The sequence below is a fragment of the Miscanthus floridulus genome, chromosome 2 (assembly GCF_019320115.1).
Source record: "Miscanthus floridulus cultivar M001 chromosome 2, ASM1932011v1, whole genome shotgun sequence".
Taxonomy (NCBI): domain Eukaryota; kingdom Viridiplantae; phylum Streptophyta; class Magnoliopsida; order Poales; family Poaceae; genus Miscanthus; species Miscanthus floridulus.
Genome location: NC_089581.1, coordinates 127,327,157 through 127,345,251, shown reverse-complemented (window position 1 = coordinate 127,345,251; position 18,095 = coordinate 127,327,157). Strand labels below are relative to the sequence as shown.

The 18,095-nt window shown below is 42.3% G+C and overlaps 2 protein-coding genes across 2 annotated transcripts; both read left to right on the top strand.

Moving 5' to 3' along the window:
• The first annotated feature begins 9,660 nt into the window (after positions 1-9,660).
• LOC136539624 (mitochondrial import inner membrane translocase subunit TIM17-2-like) lies at positions 9,661-10,815 on the top strand. Its single transcript, XM_066531583.1, has one exon. The coding sequence runs from the start codon at positions 9,812-9,814 to the stop codon at positions 10,502-10,504; it is 693 nt and encodes a 230-aa protein (XP_066387680.1). The 5' UTR covers positions 9,661-9,811; the 3' UTR covers positions 10,505-10,815.
• Positions 10,816-13,197: 2,382 nt separating this feature from the next.
• Positions 13,198-16,922, top strand: LOC136539623 (mitochondrial import inner membrane translocase subunit TIM17-2-like). The gene is made up of 2 exons (XM_066531582.1): positions 13,198-14,028; positions 16,567-16,922. Exon 1 carries the CDS (start codon positions 13,336-13,338, stop codon positions 14,020-14,022), a length of 687 nt encoding a protein of 228 aa, XP_066387679.1. The 5' UTR covers positions 13,198-13,335; the 3' UTR covers positions 14,023-14,028; positions 16,567-16,922.
• The last annotated feature ends 1,173 nt before the right edge of the window (positions 16,923-18,095 follow it).

Sequence of the window (18,095 nt, the reverse complement as noted above, 5' to 3'; positions counted from 1 at the left end):
TTGTTAAATTGCTAAATCAATACACTAAGATCATTAGAAAGAGTAGAGCTAAGAATGAAAAACTAGAAGCTAAGAATGATTCTCTTTTAGCTAAATGTGATGTAGCCGAAAAGACTAGTGTTGAGCTTAAAGAAGCAAATGATGCTATATCATCCAAACTCAAGGAGCTCAAATCCTCTAAGAAAGAGCTTAAAGATAAACATGATAAGCTTGAGAGGATACACAATGAGCTCATCACTAGCCACAACATGCTAAAAGAAGAATATACTACTCTTAAAATTAATTATGATAATCTTGTCATTGCTCAAGAATATTTATCCAATGAGCCACATGATGCTACTAACAATGTTGTTAAGATTGATATAGCTACATCATGTGATGATTTGATCATTGAGAGCATTGAGAAAAAGTTCTAGTAGCAAGGGCAAGCAAGTGGTTGAGACCGAAGATTATGATGAGTTTGTCAAGCTCAAGAATGACAATGAAAAGCTCAAGAAAGATCTTAAAAAGATTAAAAGCCACAACACTATTGTGCTAGAAACTCTTGATCATGATAGTGATTTGATTCTTGAGAATGAGAAGCTCAAAGAAGAAAATAAGAAGCTCAAGGAAAGAGAAAAATAATGATGCTCTTAAGGAAGAGAACAAGAAGCTCAAGTTGGAGAAAGAGCATCTTAAGATTGGATTGAGCAAGTTCACAAGAGGCAAGCATCTTCAAAGTGAGCTACTAATGAATACCATCATGAAGATGGATAGAAGTGGCATTGGGTACTTGGCAAACCAAGAGAAGAAGGCTCAAGCTCAACAACAACACAAGTCAAAACCAAAGCCAAAGAGATATTTTGAGTGTGGACAAGAAGGCCACTTTGCTCATGAGTGTCAAACTCCACCACCACAACCCTTGCCCAAGCATGCTAGACCTTTTGCCTTCAATGCTCATTACATGCTTAGAAAAGATTCTAGTAGGAAGATGAAAGTCATGTTCTTAGGACCTCCCAGCAAGAATAGGCCTAAGAAAATTTAGGTAGCAAAGTCACTTGTTGAGAAAGTGAAGGGCCCTCAACAAGTTTGGGTTCCTAAAGCTTGATCTCTTGTGTGTAGGTGAACTACAAGACCGATGGAAGTCATTAGGTTATTGATAGTGGTTGCACACAACATATGACCGGTGATCCTCGTATGTTCATCTCACTAGATGAAGAAGTAGATGAACAAGAAAGAATCACATTTGGAGATAATTCAAAGGGCAAGGTTAAAGGATTAGCCAAAGTGGCAATATCAAATGATCATTCTATCTCAAATGTACTATATGTTGCTTCATTGAGTTTCAACTTGCTATCCGTTAGACAATTGTGTGATCTTGGCTTCCAATGCTTGTTCACCAAGAAGGAAGTTGTTGTATCTAAAAAGGATGATGATCAAGTGATATTCAAAGGATTTAGATACAACAACCTATATCTAGTAGACTTCACCTCCGAAGATGCTAATTTGAAGACTTACCTATTTACCAAAACAACACTTGGGTGGATATGACATAGAAGACTTGCTCATGTTGGGATGAGCTCACGCAAGAAGCTAATAAAGAATGATTTGGTGAGAGGGTTGAAGGATGTGAAGTTTGAGAAAGACAAGCTTTGTAGTGCATTTCAAGCCGACAAGCAAGTTGCAAATACTCATCCAACCAAAGCTTTCATGTCAACCACAAGAGTGCTAGAACTCCTTCACATGGACTTATTGGGACCAACAACATATAAGAGTTTGGGAGAAAATCTTTATTGTCTTGTGATTGTTGATGACTATTCAAGATATACATGGGTATTCTTCCTTCATGATAAATCCGAAGTTGCATCATGCTTCAAGAAGTTTGCCAAGAGAGCACAAAATGAATTTGAAGTGAAGCTCAAGAAGATTAGAAGTGACAACAGTAAAGAATTTGACAACACAAACATAGAAGCCTATTGTGATGAAGTTGGCATCACGCATGAGGTCTTCGCAACATATACTCCTCAACAAAATAGTGTAGTTGAGAGGAAGAATCGGACATTGATCATTCTTCCAAGAACAATGCTTGATGAGTATAACACTCCTAAAGCTCTATGGGCGGAAGCTATCAATACCGAATGCTATGCATCCAACCGCCTATTCCTTTAAAAGTTTCTTGGCAAGACACCTTATGAGTTGCTCAATGGGAAGAAGCCGGACGTCTCCTTCTTTAGGGTGTTTGGTTGCAAATGCTACATCTACAAGAAGCGGCAACACCTAGGGAAGTTCCAAAGACATTGTGATATTGGTTTTCTTGTTGGTTACTCATCAAAGTCCAAAGCATATAGAGTATTTAATCATACCACAGGCTTGGTTGAAGAAACATATGATGTTGAATTTAATGAATCTAACGGCTTCCAAGGAGCACATGAGAATCTTGATGATGTAGGTGATGAACCACTGAGGAAGGCTATGAAGAACATTTCGGTTGGAGACATCAAGCCTAATGAGGATGAAGATGATGTACAAGTGATCAATCCTCCTTCTTCATCAAGTGTGCCACAAGATGGTGAAAAAGATGAGAGAGTAGAAAATGAAGATACTCATATCTCCCATGAGCAAATGGTGGTACAAGCACAAGATGTTAATGCTCCACAACCTCCCCCTTAAGTGGTTGATAGAAGAAATTCACCTCTACTTCAAGCTCATCCACAAGATCTTATCATAGGGAGTCTATCAAAGGGAGTAATGACTCGTTCTCAAAAGCTTGCTTTATTTATTGAACATCACTCTTTTGTCTCTTGTTTTGAGCCTACTAAGGTAGAATAAGCTCTTCAAGATCCAGATTAGATAAATGCCATGCATGAAGAGTTGAACAACTTCACCCGCAATGAAGTTTGGACTCTTGAAGAGCGACCAAAAGGTGCAAGAGTCATTGGAACAAAGTAGATGTTCTGCAACAAGCAAGATGATCAAGGCATTGTTGTAAGGAACAAGGTAACACTAGTTGCAAAGGGGTTCTCTCAAGTTGAAGGTTTGGATTTTGGAGAGACCTTTGCACCGGTTGCAAGACTAGAAGCCATCCGTATCCTCCTTGCATATGCATCACATCATGAAATGAAACTATATCAAATGGATGTGAAAAGTGCATTTTTAAATGGCTTTATTAATGAACTAGTCTATGTTGATCAACCTCCTGGGTTTGTAGACCCTAGATATCCTAATCATGTTTATAGGTTGTCCAAGGCGTTATATGGGTTTAAGCAATCCCCAAGAGCTTAGTATGAGCGTCTTCAGGACTTCCTCATTGAGAAGGACTTCACCATTGGAAAGGTTGACACCACACTATTCACCAAGAAGCTTGATGGGCATATCTTCATTTGTCAAATGTATGTTGATGATATCATCTTTGGATCATCAAATGAAGATTCTTGCAAAGAGTTTGGTGAATTGATGTCAAAGGAGTTCAAGATGTCAATGATTGGAAAGCTTATATTCTTTCTTGGGTTTCAAGTCAAACAAATGAGAGAAGAGATTTTCATCTCTCAAGAGAAATATACAAAAGATCTTCTTAAGAGATTCAAGATGGATGAATGTAAGCTAATCAAGACACCAGTGCCAACTAATGGACATCTCTACCTAGATGAGGGAGGTAACATGGTTGATCAAACTCTCTACCACTCTATGATTGATAGCTTGTTATATTTAACCGCATCTAGGCCCGACATCATGTTTAGTGTGTGTATGTGTGCTAGATTTCAAGCTAATCCTAAGGAAACTCATTTGATTGTTATTAAAAGAATCCTTAGGTATCTTAAGCACACATCAAGCATTGGCCTTTAGTATCCCAAAGGAGCTATATTTCAATTAGTTGGCTATTCCGATTTGGATTATGTCGGTTGCAAAGTTGATAGAAAGAGCACATCCGGAGGGTGCCATTTGCTTGGTAGATCACTTGTGCCTTGGTCCTCCAAGAAACAAAATAGTGTGGTTTTGTCCACCGCCAAAGCGGAATACATTGCCACGGGTGCTTGTTGTGCACAAATTCTTTATATAAAACAAACTTTGCTAGACTATGGAGTAGTTCTAGAAAAAGTACATCTTTTGTGCGACAATGAAAGTGCGGTAAAACTTGCAAATAATCCAGTTCAACACTCTCGCACCAAGAACATAGATATCCGCCATCACTTTCTTAGAGATCATGTTGCAAAGAATGATATTTCATTAGAAGGTGTTAGGACCGAGGATCAATTGGCGGATATCTTCACTAAACCGCTAGATGAGGCGACTTTTATCGATTGCGGAATGAGCTCAATGTTCTTGATTTTAGCAACTTCACTAAAAATGAGCTTGTGTTGTCCTTTGCATTGCATTATAATATGCAACATGTTTACTTTATGGTAATGCACTTAGGGCTTGTCTAACATGGTTAAGATAACCGTCGTAAAGCGTGTGAAGAAGCTTAACCTTGGATCAAACTTGACAAGCAACTAGATTTACTTTCAAGTATTGCATTGCATATGCATAAATGTTGTTTTGTCGTTTATCTTCATTTGCCCTCTTATTGCCTATTTTCTTAAAAAGAATTATAGCCTAAGGCAAAATATTTTAAAAAATTTGAGGGTTTGAGAGAGGTCACTCACATCAGTCCCAATTGGTATTTATTTGGATCTTATTGAAGTTGGGACTTGATTGGGAACAGGCAGCACGAAGGACTTTGAAGATTTGCTAGAAAAAGAGTGATCGGACGCTGCACCGGACTATGAAGTCCAATGTCCAGTCAGTTCACAGGAGGTGAACCTGCTGCGATGGAGTGACCGGACTCTGCTATTCAGTGTCCAGTCAGATGGTGGTTCAGCATCCGGTCAATCGAAGATGAAGGAGACAGGTTGCACTGAACTCTGGCTGCGTCTGGTCGGGGTTCACCGGATGCATCCAATCGTGATTCTAGGGGTTTTGGACCTCTCTGGAATTGACCGGACTCTGGGTGGCAGCGTCCGGTCGTTGCCACCGGAGCGTCTGGTCAGTTGAAATCATGCGGTTTCTAGATTCTTTTCTCCGTTTCCTTTTCCATCACGTGTGGACATATAACCCCGTATGCGCCATGACCTAATCCCGCATCCAGCATCGCGCCGACATCACCGCTGTGCCCTAGCCGCGCGCCACCATATCTGCGCCGCCGCGCCCGCACCATCCACGCTCCAGCGTCAGTACGCCGCTGCCACGCCCTGCCCCCGCCTTCCCACGCCAGCACTGCCACGCCGTGTTTTCCCGTGCCCACGCGCCGCCCGCAGAAATCCGCATCGCCGCTCGCCCTGCGCGCCTCGCTCCCGCGCCGCCGTGCCAAGAAGAGCTAAGAAACACTTTTGAGAGTGCCAAGAAGAGCAAGATCCAAGGATGGCAACGGGGCGGTTTCGGGTTGGATATCTACGAGTTTCGGGTCTTGCGGGTTCGGGTTCAGGGATGATTTCTCACCCACGGTTTTCGGGTTCGGGGCCCCGAAACCAATCGGGTTTGGTTTCGGGTTTGGTTTTCCACCCATGGATATCCAATGGATATCCGAAATAAATCATTTGGAATTAAAACTCATGTTTTATAATATGCTAATAATAACTTGTTTACTTATATTATTAAATTTATTCTAAGTTGACTCATGAACATATTTATTATTTGTTGCCTCTTGTTTATACATGTGAATATGTGTATATATATATATCATGCATATGTTTATAGAAAGTCCTTATTTCTCTTACTATGTTGTCATACAAAGCGGGTTTCGGGTATCCATTCGGGTTTCGGGTATCCGCGGGTTCGGTTTTGGGGACGGATTATCACCCGATCGGTGTTCGGTGCGGTTTTTGGTTTCGATTTTGGGTTTTGGGTTTGGGTGCACGGAGACTCCACCTGATCCGAATCCGCCCCGTTGCCATCCCTGGCAAGATCCTAGTGAGGTGATTGAGATTTGAGAATCCCAAAGAGAACCCTCATTAGTGAAAGCAAGAGTAGCAAGTGTGTATCCACCCTTCTCATTAGGCTTATCGTGGTCAAGTGAGAGTTCGTGCTGTTACTCTTGGTGATCGCCATCACCTAGACGGCTTGATGGTGATTGAAGGCTTGGTGATCATCCGGTGGAGCTTGTGGATGACCCAACTCAAGTTGTGAGCAGTTGTGGGTGATTCACTACGACGGAGTGTCAAAGAATCAACCCGTAGAGAGCACTTGATCCTTGCGCGGATCAAGGGGGAGCTACACCCTTGCGCGGGTGGTCCAACGAGGACTAGTGGGGAGTGGCGACTCTCTGATACCTCGGCAAAACATCACCGCGTTCCTCCTCCTCTCTTTACTTTGAGCAATTCAATTCTTGTCATTTACATTCATAGAATTGCCATGCTAGAGTAGGATTGGAACATATGTTGCTAAACTTTTATGCGGTAGATCAATAGAAACATTTTCTAGGCACAAGGGGTTAATTGGGCTAACTGTAGTACTTAATTATTGCAAAGAAATTTAGAATTAGCCCAATTCACCACCCTCTTGGGCATCTTGATCCTTTCAAAAACCAGCTTGAATGTGGAGAAACAAAAAAGACAAATCTTGTTGAGGGGGTAAATTGAACCAACTAGAATAACTGAGAGGAGTAAACCGAACCAAACGATAGCTTATGCGGTTATCTAGACATAAGCCATACTTAAGGATAGTAATTTGGACTTTTCCCAATAAAATTTTGAAAATGAAAGTGATTAGGAGCATCAAGCATCTCATCGAAACAACTTCCATATATGAAAAGTGAGTCTATATAGTGCCAAGATACTAACTATCTAGCTACCTTACCAATTTATGTGTGTAATAATTGGTTGGTTAGAGAGTCGTGTAAGAGCATCTCCAAGAGTTTGTCAAATTTTATTTGGCAAATCTTGTGATTTGCCAACTCCCAAAATTATATGCCAAGTAAAAAAAAGAATTCATCTCCAAGAGTTTAACATTTTTGACTTGGTAAAATAAAAAACCCGTTAACAAAATGAAGAACCCCGCTAAGCGAACGAAGAGCCCCGCTAAGCGAACGAAGAGCCCCGCTAAGAAACGAAGAGCCCCGGATGCCAAGCCATATACGCGCGCGTATATTTGCGCGCGTGGAAAGAAGATTTGCCAAGTTGCTATTGATGCCAAGTTGTTTTGCCAAATTGTTGGAGGCTATTTTTTCTTGTTTTGCCAAAATTATATGGATGCCAAGTTGAAATAGCAAACTCTTGGAGATGCTCTAAGAAAGTTCCCAAAAGATAATGGTTTGGGCATTCTACACGAAAGAGACTAGGTAGTTGGTCTATCAGCTATATACTGTTTTGCTTCTTTTAAGCAATATTTAGCTAGAATTTAGACTTGTAGAGGCTTCCATTGATTATAACATAACACGTGTCTTGATATGAATGTTGCTTTTACTCATATATATATATCCGAAGAAATATTCGTATTCAATGTCGTCCGCTTTTTTTTTAATGAAATGTTTCCCCTGCTTTATTAGCATAAAGCAATTCAAAACATTCAGCACAGCGTAACGGCGCGCTCGCCGAAGGCACCAGATAACAGCAGAGCTCAAAATGTTCGTGAAAGCATGTTTCTTATTTGCTATCCAAAAGGTAGCTAGGAGTTCAAAATTCCAGTCACTTCTCAAATTCAAAATCTCAGCTATCACTGGCCAAGTTCTTTTAGCTACACAATAGTAAAAAAAAAACAAATAGCTCGTTACAGAATAGGCAAGTTTCATCAGAACTTCCCTTCTTTTTGATAAATTGTCTCTGATAAGAATCTTGTTTTTAGCCAATAACTAAAGAAAAAGTTGCAACCTCGGTGGAACTTTTTACTTCCACACACCTGAAACATATAATGGGACAACACCCCTGTGGTTTATAACAGCATAAAGAGATTGGACAGAGAATCTACCATTGGAGCTAAAGCTCCAAATGATCTGGTCGTTTTCTTCTTGTAGAACTAAATTGTCCACTATACTTAAGAGATCATACCACATATTCATTAAATTCTCAGACATAGTACGTCTAAAAGTCAGTCTTAAGACTTGACCAACCCAGACCTGATCTATAGTCTTGCCTTGCTGGTCATTAATGACATAGAAAGACCAAAATTGTATAGCTAGGCTTGAATTACAAAACCAATGGTCCTACCAAAACCTAACTCTTCTTCAATTACCTACTAACCATTTAATCCCCATTCTAGCTGCTTGTAAAGCCCACATAACCCCTTTCCAAAAAGGTGAAACTGCAGTGTTATTACTGCACATGAAGTTTGGATTGTTGGTATTGTACTTGTAGTCTACCATCTTAACCGAAATAGATTCAGATTGGAGGCCATATCTAAAAATCCAAGAACTGAGTAAAGAAAGATTCAGATTTCTCATATCTGGGGTACCAAAGCCCCCCACTTCTTTCTTTTGAGCCACCAGCTGCCAATTGGCAAGGTGGTATTTGTGACTCTCCTCATTATTATTCCACAAGAAATGTGACATCCGTGAATTAATCATGGTAATTGCCCATTTAGGAAACTTTATTACAGACATGAGATAAATTGGGACACTAGCAAGAAAGGCTTTCAGCAAGGTTAATCTACCAGCATAGGAGAGTAATCCCCTTCCAATCAGCTACCCTTTTAATAATTTTGTCAATGATAGGCTGTAAATCTTCTTTTCTCAGATTTGTAAAATGCGAAGGCACTCCTAAATACTTGATTGGGAACTCCCTTTTCTTACAGCAGAAAATCTTTGAGTATTCAGTAATCCTAGTCTCTTCAATACCAATTGTCAGTAGATCACTTTTATCAAAATTAATTCTCATACTAGTCATTTGTTCATAGCACAAAAGAAGCCATTTTAGATTGTTTGCTTTCTCTAAATCATCCTCCAAGAAAAGTAAGGTGTCATCTGCATATTGCAGACTGATCACCCCGCCCTCTATCAGTACTTGTGGCAAAAGACCAGAAATAAGATTATTTGCAGCAGCTTTCATAAGCATTCTAGTGAAAATATCTGCCACAAGATTAAACAGCAAGGGAGATAAAAGGGTCTCCCTGCCTAAGTCCTTTTCCAGGTTTGAAGTAGGTACTATTTTCATCATTTATTCTCACACAAAGAGAGCCACCCTTAACTATTTTCATGACCCAGTTAACCCAAGTTTCTGCGAAACCCCTAGAAAGGAGCATATCTTCTAAGATAAGAAAGACCAGCTTACTTTTCATAGTGTCCAGTTTCAAAATAACCCCACTCTCCTTATTTTTATTAATATTATGCAGGATTTCATGAGCAGCAACCACGCTTTCAAGAATGAACCTACCCTTTATGAAGGTTGTCTGGTTTTTGGAAATCAATCTATGAGCAACTCTAATGAGGCTATTATTTATTGCTTTGCCAAAGATCTTAAAACTGCAATTCAGTAAACTGATATGATAGGCCTAAATTTCCTAAGAAGTTTAGCCTCTGGTTATTTCTATATTCATTCCATATTCAACGCATATATATTTATCCGTATTCGTATATAACCGGGACAATACATATTTGAATATGTGTCCAATGACTATCCGTGTCTGATTCCCAATCCAAAGAAAAAAATAAATAAAACAAATATCGGCCCGTATCCCCGATCCAATTATACCCTAGACCCGGAGTTCGGAACTTTGGATTGGATCGATACAAAACGCTGGCATCCCTGTGCTTCGCCCCGTCCGCCTCCCAACTCGCAACTCCCAACCAACGTGTCTTCCAAGCTAGCCAAGGGTTTCGGCCGCCGCCGCAGACCGTCCCAGCCACCCAGGGGAGGAGGTTCGCGAGATGACGAGCTCGCCGGATTTGGATCGGCAGCCGTGCCCGGACCGCATCCTCGAGGACGTCGGCAACGCCTTCGGGATGGGAACCGTGGGCGGCTCCCTCTTCCACTTCGTCAAGGGCCTGCGCAACTCCCCCAACGGCCACCGCCTCGCGGGCGGCGCCACGGCCGTCCGCATGAACGCGCCGCGCATCGGGGGCAACTTCGCCGTCTGGGGCGCTCTCTTCTCCACCTTCGACTGCGCCACGGTCTACGCGCGCAAGAAGGAGGACCCCTGGAACTCCATCGTCGCCGGCGCCGCCACCGGGGGCCTCCTCCAGCTGCGCAGGGGCATCCTAGCCACCGGAAGGGGCGCCATGGTCGGGGGCGCGATCCTCGCGCTCATCGAGGGCGCCGGGATCATGCTCAACCGCTGCATGGCTAATACCGCGCCTCCGCCGGAGGACCTGATGATGCAGCAGCAGTACCCAGCAGGACAGGATCCTGCTGCCCAGTACGTGCGGCCTGGCTTCCTCGGAGTGCCGCCGGCGGCGCCGATCGTGGTTGAGGAGGTCCCGGTCGTCCCTGACTCTGGCCGTGCTGGGTGGTTTGGCGGTTTGTTTGGGAGGAAGCAGCAGGACAAGGTTGCTAGTGGTGATCGCAGGTGTGACGAGCTGGAGTTGGATTTGCCCAGCACCGCTGTTCCCTCCTTCGATTAATAATTATGAAGTAGGCAAAAAATGTAAGGTCTTCGTCAGAAATTTTCTTGCAGACTATACCATACTAGATTTGATTTCATTTTTTGTTTCTAAATGCTTGTTTCTGAATGCTGTTTGCGGGCTCTTGTCGATCTTGTGTTATGTGGAAAGTGGCGTGTCATCGCTCATTTGAGGTTTTGTGGGATCAGTTTCACAGTAGCTACACAAGGATTGGACCTCCTTTGGCTCTTATCGAGAAACTCTTTCTCTGTTTCAAATTGTAAGTCGTTATGACTTTTCTAAATATATGAACCTGCTACGTATGTGGCTCAGTTATGAACTTTGACGGTGTCACGCGAAGAGCATATACGTTTTTTTTCCTGCAATTGCTCGAGTACCCACCTTCTCATCCTGTCGTGATCTATGTGACAAACTGACAATGTCTTCCTGGTGTGTGTTTGAACTTTTGATGTGTGCACCACATATTGTTATTAGCATACTAATAGATTCTGCATCCGTCTCTCTCTTTCTCTGATTCACAATTTCTTTAATCACGAGTTGTCATGTATTCTACAACAAAAGTCATTTATTAGCTATCTATATGAGCTAATATATAACACAAGATGCCAAACGTTTGTCTTGAGACATGCATGAGGCACCACTGAAGATATGCTAATAGGTTGACCCAATATGTTTGTTTTGTCAATGCTAGCTTGCCATCCAAATAGGCACCACTGAGAAATAAACATTGTTTTGGTGATAGAGAGGTGACTACGTCCTGCCCACCTCTATCTCAATGATTTGGCTATTTCCTTAGTGGTGTGTGACACATCTATCATCAATAAATAAGTGTCATGAGACTGTCAATCGTAATTAAGATTTACCGGCTCAGTTTTCCATTAGTTCTTATGTGCAAAAGCATGTTCTTGTGTGTGGTGGTGTGCATGTATGGTGTGCTTGTGTCAGCAATGTGTTTGTTAAATAAAAGTGAATGTCACTATGTCAGCAACGTGCGCATTGGCAATATGGCTTGTATTCCAACAGGTATACACGATAGCCACCCATTTATTAAATTAAAGCAATCTCTAGTCAATTTTTCTGAGATTAATCTTTTATTACACCTATTATTTATTTGGTCATTAGAATTTATTTTATTTGGTTGAATAAGATTGGACCAATCCAATTACTTTACAACAAAGATAGCTAACTTATTATCATTAGCACAGGTTGATCCATGTGATCAAGTACAGAGCAACTCTAAGACACTCCAACTGCCTCTTTAATTGTATATCCAAATGTAGGCATTCTCAGTTTTGGATTTCTCGCTATCCAAAAATTGAATGGCTCTTTAGAGCACGTACAAAATATAGAAAAACGGTTAGAGGGTTCAAAGATATAGAAAACGATTTTTACTCAAATGACTCTCAAAATGATGATTTAAAAAGTAAATTTTAGAAAGACTCTTGAATATGCTCTAATAAGTTGTACGTCCCCTTATAATGTGTAAGTATGTTTGATGGGTTTTTCTTACACAACCACACAAACGATATTTACACATGGTCAAAATGATTTTTAGAGTATGTTATCAAAACCGGTTTAAGATAAGTCGTTTTCATGAATACTTCTATTAAGACCACCGTTCCTAAAAATCGATTTTTTTGGGGCAGTTCTCTAAAGTCAACTATTCCTAAAAATAATGGTTTGCTAAGTAATATGCTCTTGAAAAAAATAGATGACGCCTATAAAAATCAGTGCTACAGTAGTGTTAAGGGTGAAACCACGCTAGTCCCCAGATTTAGGATTAGGAAGAATATTTTCCTCCCGTTCCAGCCTATTCATGCAAACATTAACTTAGACAAAAGAACAGTTTAGCATTATAGCTTATGTACAATGTACATCTAAATACATAGGAAAAAGCTATGTATCTAGAAAAAGCAAAAACGTCTTACAATTTTAAATACAGGAAATGTTTATTTATACACTTAGGTCTGTTTGGAACAAGAGACTTTTTCTTGCGAAACTTCTGTGTAAATCATATGAATTTTCTGTGTTTCAAACAGATCCAAAAACATTTAAAATAACAAATTGAGTCATAGCCTTTCAAAAAAAAAATGTAACAAAGTAAATGGTAAATAGAATTCTTACGGGACTTTCAAACAAAGAAATGTTCCCCAACAATTTATTTCTTTTGAGAGGATCCTAACAATTTATTTAAATCCCTATGGCCCCATTTGGATCCTTGAAATTGAATTCATTTTAATAATTATAATTTAGGCACAAATTAATTAAGCTAATATGGTTGTATATAGAATATATTTGTATATTATTATTAGCTATACAAGGGAGATACTTATTTATTGTATTTCTACCGTATGGAGGTGAGTTGAAGAACGTTCTATAAGTGGGAGAGTAGAAATATAGCATGGTGATCCATAGAATCAATAGCAATCTCCTCACCTATGAATTTGAGATATCTTTATATATGAACTTAGAAATATTGTGGAATTTTAAAATTTCTAACCAAATAGCCTAATATATTAAATAGATTTCAATTCCTAACCATCCAAAAGGTTGAAATAGGACATCCGCTATCCCGAAGGAACTTTGGAGGATTTCTGCGTTTTTTTTTTTTTTGTCAACCGTGCTTGACTCAAAGTGCAAAATCCAGAAGGACATGGTGGGGCCCAGCCCAACTAGACGCCACGTAGGCACGTACTCCCGTTCCCTCTTCACTTGGCTCTCTCCGCGCCGCCCGCTCGGCCGCCCGTGCCGTCCCATCGCCGGCTTGCCATTCCCTCCGTCCAAGCCCGCCTAGGGTTTCCCCCGCCGCTGGAGGCCGCCTCGGCGAGGAGATGGCCATGCCAGAGACGGGGCGGGAGCCCTGCCCGGACCGCATCCTCGACGACGTCGGCGGCGCTTTCGGAATGGGCGCCGTAGGCGGCTCCCTCTTCCACTTCGTCAAGGGCGTCTACAACTCCCCCAACGGCCACCGCCTCGCCGGGGGCGCCACGTCCGCGCGCATGCTCGCGCCTCGCCTCGGCGGCAGCTTCGCCGTCTGGGGCGGCCTCTTCTCCACCTTCGACTGCGCCCTCGTCTACGCCCGCGCCAAGGAGGACCCCTGGAACTCCATCGCCGCCGGCGCCGCCACGGGTGGCCTGCTCGCCGTGCGACAGGGACTCCTCGCCTCCGGCAGGTCCGCACTCTTTGGCGGCGCCCTCCTCGCGCTCATCGAGGGTGCCGGGATCATGCTCAACCGCATTGGGGTCGTCCCGCCGCCGCCGCCGGAGGACCTGCTGCAGTATCCCGGACAGGATCCCGGCCAGTATGCACCACCACCTGGTTTCCTGGGTGTGCCGCCGGCGCCGCCGATCGATGTTCAGGAGGTTCCGGTCACTGAGTCTGGCGGCCCGACTAGGTGGTTTGGCGGTTTGTTCGGAAAGAAGCAGCAGGACACGCTTGCTGCTGGCGATCGCAACAAGTCGGAGGTGTTGGAGATGGATTTGCCAAGGACGGCCGTTCCTTCCTTCGACTACAAGTGAAAAAAGGTTAGCTTTTGTGTGTTCTATTTTCTTTGCTGCTGATTCCTTCAATTGTTGTTGATTTGATTTAATTTTGTTGAATGTGGCCATTAGTGTTCTTATTATGCATGTACTCTGTGGAAATGTAGTACCTGGTAGTTTTGACTTTTGAGTTACTTCTTCAATGTCATGAATTTATGGTAGCTAAGCACATACATTTTCTCCACACGGCGATCCAGAGTGAAGCATATGCAAAGTGTTTTGATTCCTCCTTCCCATGTAGCAGTTTTGTTGCAATTCTTGAGAAAATTTACACCGAGATCATACAATTAACTGATTTGTGGTTTGTGCTGTAATTAATCCAGGACCATAATTGGTATGCCCACTGTTGTTCCAGTGCTGTATGTGTATGCTATACAGTTGTTGCCTAGGGCATGTTGACGCATACGGTGCAGTAGTGCACAGCATATTAGCAGGGAATTTTTTGCTACACGATGTGGGGTTTCCTCTTCTGTATTTAATTTGTTGGCACAATGTATGTTAAGCAGAGGCGGAATCCTGCAACGTGATAATAACTGTACTCCATTTTATTTATTGGGGCATGCTCTATCTTTCCCTGGTCATCGCTGTTTGCTGCTGCTGCTTAAATAATTAACCCCATTGGTATGGTTTTTGTGCATCATCCTGAACCCTAGTCATTGTCTAGCAGATTGTTCAACTAGCATGAGCCAATCATCCGTGTATCTCTGTTTCTGCTACTGATGTCGCTAGTATGGTTATTGGTTTTGTGACCATTATGATTTGTGAACTTCAAAGGTTTACCCTACTAGAAGGTTGGCCCGAGGATATATGCTAGGAACGAGATTACGAAAAGGGGGAAATGGAAAAAGTAGTAGTGGCAACACAGGATCTATATACCTTCTATAGCTTCACAGGTCTGGCAAACTTTTGCCACTTACTGTCAATTTCAGTCATATTTAAAGTATAAACTTGCTTGCATATAGAGTATGGCTTTACCTTTTGTGAGATTACCTTTCTTTATGTTGTGCACTTTCGCCTGAAGAGAGTTTTTTCTAATATGCATGTGGATTACTTAAACACGTATGAATGTTTATGTTAGTTCTGTGTGGAGAAAGCACCTGCATTGAATTCGTCCAGTGTTTTACATTTGGCTCCATGATGCATGGATGTTGAGCTCCTGTTTTAGGTACTTATATTGCCGAATAGTAAAAAACTGGAAGTTGTTGGAGTATATGTTCCATTAGAGAAAATAGGGGTTGCATGATAGGTAAACCATTTTTTAATAACCTGACAGAGACAGACATTTAAATGACTTGGACTACTGGGTCTAGTGATGCTGTTTTATAGCTTTTCTGTTTTTTTGTAAGTATTATTAATCCCATTCAAAAGTATACTGTTCTTAGGCATACAATGTTCCAGAGGGTTTCAAAGTGTGCTACGATGCTATTTTCAATTGTTGTATTGTTGTTTCTAAACTCCCTCCTTGTTCAGTTGATATTATTAGTAGCATGATGTGCAGATAATATCTTAATATCTTAGTATCTACTGGAGTTTCAGGGACTTGATCTGCTTCCAAGATGAGTTTAATAAGGTTTCTCTTCCGCTCTTCCTTGCTCTGACCTGGCCACTTATAGAATTGCCAGTCCACCAAAGCACTAAATAGTTGGTCCCATGGACCATGGTTTAGCTATACCAGCAGAATGGCTGGTTAAGCAGACATGGCTGGGCACCATTTAGTGTTTAAGCGGTGTTTAAAAAAAGCTAAATGGCTGTTTAGGTGAACAGTTGCTCCAAATAGTGTTTTTTTTATAGGAAAGCTGCAAACCGGCTTCATTTTTAGAACTACTGTTCACTTCAGGTTTTATATTTTCTGTAACAATTATGTTGGCATTTTGTGTGTGTGTGGTGCAAGTGCAATCCGGCATGAACTCTGCAGCTCTCTTGATTGCTACTGCTTGGATCAGGGATGATATTCCCCCATTCTGTTAGGTTTTTGTATGTCTGTTTTTTTCCTTAGCTATGAGAGTTCCATTCTTTCAATTGGATGCACTAATGATACATTCCTGCACTGTTGCTATAGATATGAATATGTTCCAAAATGCACTCATTATTGTGTTTTCATGTCCTGTGGTACTTTATATTTGTCTGCCAACTAGAATTCATTATCTGAATTCTGAATATCACTAATATTTTCAACAGTTTTCCAAGAAAATACATACAACACTTTATATATTGATAATATGGCTACAAATGTCCTTACCTATGCTTTGCTGTAAATCAGTTGGTTGCCTTTGGGAAAGCAAAGTTGCAATTTTCAAGTGTAGGTAATTTTAAAGGTGTGACGCCTGTCTGAACTGAGTTTTCTTTGAGAAATGGTGAGAGGAAAGGGCTATATCCTCCGCATATACTGCTGTACTTGTTCATTCATTCTAGTACATTGCAGTATTCTTGGTTTGTTATGCTATAATTTTATATAAAAATGCAATGCCGTTGTCCTAATAATATCATATATGCTAATGAACTCCATGTTTTCCTCTTGTGTAGGTCAGATTATCCTACTACTTCTAGGGAGGGGCGTAAGAAGTTTGAAATGACTCCTAAGGCCTGGCAACAGTAGAATTATAGGGCAAAATAAAGCTTACCTTGAGTACCTTGACTCAATTTTATCTGAAAATTCACTAATAGGCTTCTAAATTGAGTATAAGTTCACGAGCGTAGTATACTGTACTGTGTCGAGTGTAAATTAAAGCTCCGTGGGACTTCAATTCCATGTTTTGGTATATGAAGTGGTTCTGTTTTGAAGTGGGAGAGAGAGATCCAGGGCCAGTTGCTATGTTGAAAAATTGTTTTACTTTGCCCTGTTGTCACCACCATTTAATTTATACTGATTTTTAGCTCTACTGCTTTTCCAATGTACCTGTATCTCTGCAGAAGTAGAAATGGCCATGTCCTTAGATGAGTGTGTACTGTGTAGCCTGTAGAGCATGCATTTCCTTCGGCCTCTTTGGTACGGCTCCGGCTCCGCTACTGTATCGCTACTTGCCTCGGTTTCCAAAACGGTTCTTGCTACAGTGCTCAAACAGTGTTGATACAGTGCGCGCGGAGGAGGAGCCGGACCTGCGCCAAAGAGGGCCTTCATCTATCTCTCATGAATCACGTGTGTTGGTGTGCAGTTTGAGGGTTCAAGTATGCGCCTGAAAGCGGGTAGCTGAAAGTTAATTTGCGCAACCGTGCGATATTAAGCGCGTGCCTTTGAGATGGCAAAAACTGCTATGTAGTATCAGCCTGTTCGCTTGCTCGTAAATGATCGTAAATTTTCAGCCGAGAACAGTGTTTTTCTCTCACACCAAACCAAGCCCGTAGTAAATAATCCACGATACGATACGGTCTCCCAAACAGGCTCTTTAGAACTTGGGATCAGACATAACCGAGTAGTACTCTTACTTGCTTAGGGTGGGTGAACTGAATACAATTCCTGGTGTCTGTTGATGATCAGAAGATCTCCAGACGAGTATAGAACTCTAAACGACTGATCTCAGATCTCAAAACAAAAACAAAAAATCTGACTTTTTCTTCCTTCTGTTTTCGTAACATGACTGGATAATAATTTGTTAATTCGGGTACCATTTGCAAACCTGTTCGGATAGGAATTGCTCGTCGAGGCAAGGTGAATTCCGAAAGCCTGTATATATTAATTAGGGCATCTATATCTATCAGGGGCCTCCGGCCGCGCCGGCGGGGCCCGGGCCGTCAGCGCGAGCGCGCCGCGCGCGGCCGGCACGCTGGCCGCCTACTTCGCCCTGTGCTGTGCCTTGGAGACCGCCATGGACCTCGCGCGCCCCAAGGAGGACCTCTGGAACGCGCCGTCTCCTGGGCGGCCCTCGTGTGCGCCGGGGCGCCAACCGCGCGGCCCTCGTCGCGGCTGGCGATGGTCGCATCCCGCTGCTGGAGAAGCCGCGGCATCAACCGGCCCAGCCCCTGCATGCGCCCACGACGCCCGCGGCCCCTGGATTCTTGGGGATCCCGCAGGGGCCGCCCATCGTGGTTCAGGAGGTCTCCGTCGGTGACCAGAG